Raw genomic sequence first — 9,738 nt, 5'->3', positions numbered from 1 at the left:
CATCGTAGAAGGTGTGGGGGTGAGAAATAGGCAGGGCCGCTCGTTGGCTATTGTACTGGATGAGAGCAGCCCCCCACTCTACAGCCCGGCTTTATCTTTCTTCCAGGTTGTTTTGGAGCCAATAAAGCCGTATGAATGCTGGAGAACTCTATGTTCCAGCAGAGGCTTATGACACTTTGCAATTGTGGTGGAGGGTGTTGCTAGGGGCAGCAGCGCCCTCTGTAGTCCAAGACTGTGGCCATGTTTCAACCTGCAGGTTTTACCCTGGAGAGCTCAATCTCAATTGGAGATAGATATTCTCCAATTCATTTCTACAAGAGCGCAAAGCACTTTACAATTATACCTCACTCCACCCCTTGAGGAAGGTAAGTACTATTGACTTCTATTTTAGAGAGGGGGAAACTGAGGCACAACGTGGGGCCTTGACTTGCCCAATGTCATCAGCAAGTGAGCTAGCAGAGCCAAAAATAAAACTCAGAACCCAGACACCCAATCCAGTAATCTGTGACACAGACACGACCCTCTGGCTGTATACAGCTCTTGGTTTAAAAAATTAGAAGCGGGGTTTTGGATTAACATACAATGAAATAAACAAGGTACAATTGTGAAGACTTGTACCATTCTCACAGATGTCCCTTATAAGGACAGGTATTTCACTAGTGCCTTAGAAGCCCCACTCACGGACCAGATCCCCTATGTGCAGACATGCTTACACTCCAATACTGGGTTTCTGCATTTTTCACAGCTTCCCTCTGAGGAAGCTTCTAATTAGCCCTGCAGCTCACTTACAATACAATCAGTCTATTTTGGTAGAATGTTTATCATCAGCTATGACATGCCTTATGATTAGTCTAGACTTCCTTCCACTCATCACTGGACTACTGCAAATGAATTTAAGATACAGGATCAGTCTGATAGCATCAAGCAGTGGAGGAACAGCATGCAGCATTGAGAGCATCTTGAAATGCGTGATTTGGAGCAGGAAGCAGCACTGCTTGTAACAGAGAGCTGTTTCTCCTACCAGTCTACTTTTCTGCAACAGCGACTGGAAATAAATTTGTTGGTCTCTAAGGTGCCACAAGTACTCCTCATTCTTTTTGGAAAGGGATAGACCCCTTTATGAGCACTGAGACATTTTTTATTTCATTGACCTTATGTTCATTGGACTCATGGCATGCATCTTTACGCTCTCCCCCCTCTGGTAAATATCCTTTTCTGATCTCCACATTTCACACTGCCCTTTTATCCTTGTATGACATTTTTCTCACATATTTGGAGAGAAAAAGTATTGCTTCAGAAACACGGAGCTGAAATATTTTAGGCATAAGGATTAATCTCAAGGCCCTGATTTGCCTTTGCACCTGCATCTAGTTAATCAGGTGGAATTTGCAGGCACTGTGAGGTACCATAAATACCCAGCAACTGTAGCTCCATAACTATTAATCGAGAGAATCCCGTAGTTATTTACTGCTCTGTAAAACTTCAACGAGCATCTTGAGGATCCATGTAAAGCAGACACAGGGGAACCCAGTTACTATTCTATGCCTTCCATACCTAGTCCTTGGCAATGTTTAACTGCATTCATCCACAGATGGTCTAACATTTGTGTCTGCACAAGACATGTACCTTTCTGTTGCTGTTTGTGCAGAACACTTTGAAACTCATGAAAACTGATACAAAAATACCAATTCTTTTGTTAGCAGGTAGTATGCCTGATTTTGTTTCAGCTACCATGTTGTGGTAACATGTCCCATTCGATCATCATAGCTTTAAGCCTGATAAGAGGTGTTACAATTTCTCTGTAGAATAGTTTAGTGAAATGGGTGAAAGTACCTATGCTGGAACTGCATCAAAATTCTTTCAGATGCAAACAAGATAGACAAATAATAGTACACAATCCAGAAAAGCCTGAGTTGCTGTATTTCTGCATGTCTGGGATGAATAATAAGAGAGACAGAAGTAGCTGATAGCAGCAGCAACAACAAAAAATGCATGGCTTTTTTTTTAAACTTGAAAGGGAGAACATTTTTCCCAATGATCCCTGCCGTAGACTGGGCCAAAATAGATTACAGGTATTTTAACTGTCCACTGTTGAACTGCATGTGTTATATTTCCATGAACAGGGGCAGTTTTTTTCTTCTGAATTTCTCTGAATTCACTGGTTTGCAGGATAACAACTATACGTAAAACTATGTTTTGATAACTGAATGCTGACTAAATTACTCCAGTCTAAATGATTGTTACTGTAGCCCTCAAATCAAGCCCTCAAAACAAACGCCAAGAAATCCTCCATCACAGAGGTATCAGACCTACACTTTTTTTTTGTTTAAATTGGAAAAGCAGCAGAAGGGGTCTAATAGTGGTATCTGAGCCAGGAAGCATATAGGAGCAAAAGAAAATGCATCCATCTCACAGATCCCCAAGCAAACCATCCAGCAGATCCCCATACAGACAGCACATTACTCCCAAATTAAAAATTGAAGAAAATATTAAAAACCCAAACATCTCAGATATTTCCAAATTGTTTAGTGATCTGACCACAGGAACTCTCGAATTTTAATCCTGGCTCTGACACTGACTCCCTCTCTGTGATCTTGGGTCAACTACTTAGCCTCTCTGCTTAAATTTCCCCACTCAAACAAGAGGATAATACTTAATTATACTGGCAAGTGTGAGGATTGAGCATTGTTTGTTAAATGCTTTGATGAAATTCCTGGAGGCCTTCCCAGCATATTAACATACTTAACTGTAGAAATAATCCTTTACCAACAAGTACATCTATGTAGATTCTCAAGAAATTTTATACTGTTTTATCAGTTAAAGCTCTCTTCACGCAACTGAGATATGTTGGTAGAGAATAGTAATGCTAAGTTCCTAGATAAATTCCATCCTAATTTTACTGGATCTCTACAGTCTAGAGACTGCATGTGGCTCTGGTATTCTACTGAACAATTCAGATGGTGCATTGTTATTGTTCCAGAACGTACAAAGATTTTTTTCCCCTATCAGAAATTGAACAGATCCATTTTAAGAAAAAAGGTTTATTTCAGATTACATATTTTCCCCCCAACAAAAACAGTGAGGGAGGGATGTAGGCATGAGATCAAATAGATTTAAGTTCACAGTTACAATTTTTAAGTACTGCAATGTAAAAAATGTTACTATCAAAGGTAGGGAAAGAGATCAGCTAAGTTTTTACTCTTTTCAAATCAGGCTCATTTGGAGTTTTTATTTTCAAAACGCCATCCACTTTCCCAGCACAGTGACTCTTGTTTATAATAATGTTTAGTCCACCCCACACATTAACTGAAAATTCTAGTTTGGAACACTCTTTAGTGCATTCCACCCTCTGAATGACAAGTTCTAGTTAGAAACACTTTGTAGAAGAGTAATATTGTCCCCCTTTAACATGATCCGACCTGCAACACAAAGGAGAACGGAAATGGCAGTTAGAGAGATTATCCTCAGGTCATGCAATGTCTAACATGCAGAAAATTTTGTTGCAGAAAAGCTTCCAAAAAGAGGTCTGCATGGTGCCTGTATAGTGCTTCTTTCTATTAAACACTTACCATGGGAAAGACTGCAGTACAGATCAGAAGTTTCCTTTCAGTACAGTAAATTAAGATAATACATAGACAGACTATCCCTCTGCATGCAGCACAGAGCTACAAGCCTATAAATCTATGGTGAACCTCTCTCCACAGTATATGACTGATATATCTGAGATTCGCTGCGTTGCAGGGTATCAGTACTATCTTGAGCCCCGTACTCTGCTTCCTTAAAATAAACCAGAGTGTATCGCAATAAAAGCCATCCTGGTTGGGAATCGGAAGACACCGCTGTTTTCAGATTTACTGTTTATCTTTGGTACTTGGCAAATGGTGAATACCAAATCCGAACATGGTGGGGATGGCAGCAACAAAAGGGTTTCCTGTACTGACTCAGAAGGGTGATGGGACAAGGTGACAGTGGTACGTCTACACAGCAACTAGACGCCCGTGGCTGGCCCATGCAAGCCACCTTGGGCTCACAGGGCTAGGGCTTTGGGGCTGTTTCACTGCTGTGTAGATGTCCGGGCTCAGGCTCCAACTTGAGCCCTGGGACCTTCCCACCTCGCAGGGTCCTACAGCCTAGGCTCCAGCTCAGGCCCAGAAGCCTACACAGCAATGAAACAACCCTGCAGCCCGAGCCGTTGTGAGCTTGTATGGGCCAGCCACAGGTTTTAATTTGTTGTGTAGACATACTGAGTGCGTGGGGAGGGTATTAGGACTGTTGTATTTAAATTAATTAAAAACATAAGAATGGCCATGCTAAGTCAAACCAATGGTCCATGGAGCCCAATATCCAGCCTTCCGACAGTGGCTGTTGCCAGAGGCTTCAGAGGGAATTAACAGAACAGGGCAATTAAAAATGTGATCCATCCCCGGTTGTTCAATCTCAGCTTCTGGCAGTCAGAGGTTCAGGGACACCCAGTAAATAGGTTTTGTCCCTGACCATCTCGGCTATTAGCCATTGATGGACATATCCTCCATGAATTTACCTAATTATTTTCTGAATCCTGCTGTACTTTGGGCCTTCACAACATCCCTTGGCAATGAGTTCCACAGGTTGACTGTGCATCGTGTGAAGAAATACTTCCTTTCATTTGTTTTAAACCTGCTGCCTATTAATTTCATTGGGTCACCCCTAGCTTCAGTATTACGTGAAGGGGTAAATTACACTTCCAATTAATACAACCGTACAGAGATAGATATGGGAGTATGGAGTTTAGATTGGCCTCCTCCAGTCACCCTGACACCCAAGAGAGGGCAGAGAGCTGCTGTTTATTAAGCCACCTTTTTAAAGATTCAGATTCATTTTAGGACTCACTCACTCTTTGAGAAGTGCTGGATTCTGGCACACAGCTAATCAGAATGGAACATTCATCAACTCTCTAATCCCAACACAGTTAACCTACAGCAGATAGCAGACCCAAGAATCTTCCCAATGGGTTTCACTATCCTTCAGTCAAAGCTATTCATTTGCTCTGTATTTTATATCGCTGCTGCACATAAGGTTCATGTATGCAGCTTGGTGCCATAAATCATTTAAACCATGCAGACTTACCCAGCTGTTTCCTTGCTTTTGTTTTTGAGTGTATCTCCTCTGCATCATCCAGAACCAGGTTCATGTATTCATCAAAACCCTAAGAACCAACAACAAAAGTGGTTAGTGAACAAAATCGCCTGGTCTCAAGCCTCAACAGCAGGAGTTGCTTTCACTAAGGGGCACAGACAAACACCTGACAGGAATGGTCTAGATAATACTTAGTCCTGCCATTAGTGCAGGGGGCTGGCCTAGATGACCTCTTGAGGTCCCTTCCAGTCCTATGATGCTATGATTAAATGGATCTGAGTAAGGCGACTGCTTGGAAAACTGGGGGGGGGCGGAGGATGTTATTACTTCACTGTACTACCCTTTCTTGGGGAGTTGCAAATGGAACTTGTGAACGGGAAAAACAAATTAACGATGCAAAGTGCCTATAACATGACACTCACAATGATACAGCCTTCTATCCGCATGTTCACCTGTTCATAGAGCCACACCTGAATCCTGGACCTCTGCAAAATCATGGGCGGGGAGGAAGGGGGAAGATAAGAAAGCACATTATTAGCACAAGTACTCCAAGCAACCGTTACTCATTGGTATACATGATAATATTATCTGTTTGACACGCTGTAAGTAGTTATTAAAAATATTCTTTGCGGTTTCTATAAGAAGACACAAGATATGACACCCAAATTAGGACTCAATGTTGCCCTGAGGCATCTTATAAATAAAAAGGCATGTTTTCTCTCCAATTATTGAGGATTTGTGAGCACGTAAAGGAATAAATTTTAGAAGATAAACAGTAGCAGAAGTCTGCTCGGGCCTAATTTTAAAGCCCAACCCAAATCCAACTAGACCACAGCCAATTTTAACCCAACCCGACCCCAAGAGTACACCTCTACCCCGATATAACATGACCTGATATAACACGAATTCGGATATAACGCGGTAAAGCAGCGCTCTTGGGGGGGGGGGGGGGGGGGCTGCGCACTCCGGCGGATCAAAGCAAGTTCGATATAATGCGGTTTCACCTATAACGCAGTAAGATTATTTTCGCTCCCGAGGACAGCGTTATATCGGGGTAGACGTGTATTTAATTGTTTTCATACCCGACTCCAACACTTGTAGTCAGGTCCCACTGGGTTTAGGTCAGGTTGCAAGGGTCTAGGGCAGCCAACGCAATCAGAGATAAGAATCTATCGGATCTGAGCTGCGCCTGAATGTATGTTATACAAGTAACACCCAACCTAACCTGAACCTGACATCTGTATTCAGATCCTGTCAGGTTGCCAGGGTCTATACACACAAGTACATCACTGTACACTTTACCTTAGGATCAAACCTTTAGTATTCATTACTATTTCTTGGCATGCTAACAAAATATTAAACTTAGACCCACAGTGCGGTTGGGTGGCAGGAAGCTAATTCAGTACAAACACCAAAAAAAACCCTTAAGAGCTAATATGTCAAATATTATCAATACTATTATTAGCTAGAGAGGGAAGAAACTGATCAGTTTATGAATCCCAGCTCCTTGCTGAAGAAGGAAGGAAGAAAGAATCCTTCCCCATCCCAAAGACAGGATGGATCAGATATAAACCTCAGCAACATTACCACGGCTAAAAGTATGTTTTGGATCATATTTACAATCACACAAGGAGCTGACAGACAGCATTACTTACATTCTGCAGGTACCTGAAGATGAGGTTCTGTAGCACGGCACTTAAGGAAAAGCACAGAAGCAGCTCCTAGCACAACATGTGTCACTGTAACAACTCATCTGGTTATAACCAAAGTTCCCACTCTACAAGCTCTTTATTTTTAGGCAAATCACCGTTTGTTTCTTGGAGGGGAGGGGAAGAAGTCTGGTTGGCATTGAACACACCGATTCCCCCTTGGATTCTGATAAAAAGCGGCCCCTTCCCAGGCGCTTGGGAGAGGAGACCCCCCAACCCCCAACATGTAATGCCCGGGTGAGGGGCTGCATGGCAACCCCGATCTCGGCCTCCACTGCCCGGCGCCCTCACTCCCCGCCAGCCCCCCACATCTCCTCCCCCCCAGCCAGCCCCAGCCCCCTCACTCCCCCCTCTCCTTCCCGCCAGCCCCCCACATCCCGCCAGCCCCCCACATCCCGCCAGCCCCCCACATCTCCTCCCCCCAGCCCCCCCACTTCCTACCAGCCCCCCACATCTCCTCCCTCCCCCCGGCCCCTTCACTTCCCCCTCCGCCCACAGCCATCCCCATCCCACTCACTCCCCCCTCTCCTTCCCGCCAACCCCCCACATCTCCTCCCCACCAGCACCCTCACTCCCCCCTCTCCTTCCCGCCAGCCCCCCACATCTCCTCCCCCCCACAGCCAACCCCATCATTCCCTGCTCTCCTTCCCGCCAGTCCCCCTCATCTCATCCCACCCCGGCCCCCTCACCCTCTCCCCCCCGCCACTTCCCCGCGGCAGGATACGATGGGCTGCACCATCACCTTCTGCACCTTCTGGCCCTGCCCGCGATACGCCATGGCCGCGAGCGAGCGAGCCTCAGCCAACAGACGGGGAGAGAGACCGGAAAGAAACCGTTACCACCAGCAGCCCGCACGCGCGCGCCGCAGCAGCTCAGACTTCCGGTGCAGACCGGAAGCCGCCGGGGCCTGCCGGTGGAACGCTGGGAACCCTTCCCACCCGCCCCCTCTCCCGGCCACTCTGGCACACTGGAGGACTCTCCATCCCGCCTCGACTGCTCCCGCCTCTCATAGTGCCTCCGTCCAGCGGCGGTGCGCGGCCTTCCGAGCCAGGTTCAAGGCCCGTGCTGACCTCTGGCTGGGGGCACGAGCCCCACTGCAGGCCAGGCCCCGCAGCGCATGCTAGCCCACCAGCAACCCAGCGCAGGTGCAGACCAGCCCCCCCAGCCTGGGAATTCAGCCCCTGCAGAGCACAGGCCCAGAGCCTGCAGGGTGCATGCAACACAGGCATGGGGCAAGGCCAGGTGGGGTGCACTGAGTGACCCTGACATCCCCCTTATTTAGGCAGGAAAGTCCAAATGCTGAAGGATGGCTGCCATTTGCAGAGATAACTAGGACAGGAGCCTCACTTGCACCATGATCCTTTGAGGAGTAATTTTCAACAATAAAAAGAGAGAGAGAGAGAGCTTTTGACCCAAAAGATGAGACTCAAGGCCACTTGCATAGTTCATAGCCATACATCTCAGCGAGACACCACCCTTAAATTCCACTCACTTGACCTTGCATCCTCACTGAGAGCCTTGCAGTGGATCATGGATGCTCAGATCAAGATGAACCTTTGCATGGTGGGTGAAGTGTGGCTGCCTAGCTGTCCTTTTGTTCCTCACACCTAAGTAGATCTGTCCCCAGCCACAGGCGGCTATACATGTGTGTTATCACTGCAGTTTGTCAGGTGTACATTGGAGTAATACAACCGCTCTCACTTGCAGAAGATATGATGATGAAGTTGAGGAATGCAAATACATTAAGACTTTTCAAGTGGCTTCACCCCCTCCATTTGGAGGCTTAAGTGTATGCCCAGCTCCGGCACCAACCTGCTCTGTTACTTTGGGCAAGTCACTTCACTTTCAAAGCACTTTACAAAACTGGGAGAGACAGAGACTAAAGGAGTTAAGTATTGTGAATTCCACACAGTCACACTGCCTCTTCCATTGTTTGCAAGTTGACCCTGACTCTCCTCTCTGCATACCCTACCACTGGGACATACCATTTCCTCTACTGCTAACATTTTAAAGAAATTATTGGTTGTAGAAACCAAAAGACCCTTTTGTTTGCACCTACTGCCCACCTCTGCATCTTACCCAAATACACGGAGAACATCTGAAATAAGACTTCCTACATCAGCTTTATTTAAAAACACGAGTAATGTTTTTCATGAACAGCCCAACTCATGGTGAACATGTATGGTTCAGATTACATGTAAGACAATGCCTTAAATACAAACTAAATAGAAAATGAAAGAATAAAATATTTACAGAAGTAATGGCATACATAAAATTCTGCCTTCATAGACAGGACTTCTCATCCAGAGAAGGAAGTGAACAAAGCTGACAATGGAACGGAATATTCTGCTTAAACACAGGGAGATAACAAGCAGCAGGGAAAAGATTTTTAGATCACAATCTCTCATACATATGTCTCTCTCTGAAAGTTGCTTCCATTTGTGCACAAGCAACCAGAAGTCTCATTGTGAAAAGTCCTTCAGCAGGATGGAGGGTTGTTGCTTTTCGGCTTCTTTGGGATGAAGCTTTCTGCATGGTGTCCCTCCTAGAACTATAACAGCAGTTTCTTCAGGAGTGGGCTTTTTAATTTAAAAATTGGTTTTGGTTCAAATCTTCCCTATAAGAACTAAGACATCACAGTGGATTATCAAATCATGTACGTGTTTTCTTTCAAAGACAAAATATTTACAATACAATTAAACTTTTTGTTTTTAAGCCTGCCAGCAGCAAAAGCCTTGCCACACCTATATCCTCACAGCTCAAAGTCGGAAGGGACTAGTTTGTTGAAGGTTTAAGAAAATAAAAAAAAATAAAAAAAATCTTATGGTCAAAATGAACATAGGTGATGGGATACACAATACACCCCAATCTCAATCATTCTCTCCATGTACACAGTTCAGACAAATGGACTGTC

The 9,738-nt window shown here is 45.0% G+C and overlaps 1 protein-coding gene across 1 annotated transcript; it reads right to left on the bottom strand.

Moving 5' to 3' along the window:
* Nucleotides 1-3,023: 3,023 nt before the first annotated feature.
* On the bottom strand, nt 3,024-7,717 carry SNRPE (small nuclear ribonucleoprotein polypeptide E). Its single transcript, XM_065403252.1, has 5 exons — nt 7,549-7,717; nt 6,771-6,797; nt 5,538-5,600; nt 5,107-5,185; nt 3,024-3,419 (listed from the first exon to the last, which is right to left on the bottom strand). The coding sequence occupies exons 1-5, from the start codon at nt 7,600-7,602 to the stop codon at nt 3,364-3,366; spliced, it is 279 nt and encodes a 92-aa protein (XP_065259324.1). The 5' UTR covers nt 7,603-7,717; the 3' UTR covers nt 3,024-3,363.
* Between the last annotated feature and the right edge of the window lie 2,021 nt (nt 7,718-9,738).

This window comes from Emys orbicularis, chromosome 4 (genome assembly GCF_028017835.1).
Source record: "Emys orbicularis isolate rEmyOrb1 chromosome 4, rEmyOrb1.hap1, whole genome shotgun sequence".
Taxonomy (NCBI): Eukaryota; Metazoa; Chordata; order Testudines; family Emydidae; genus Emys; species Emys orbicularis.
The sequence above is the reverse complement of the archived record's forward strand: the minus strand, read 5'-3'. Positions and strand labels throughout refer to the sequence as shown.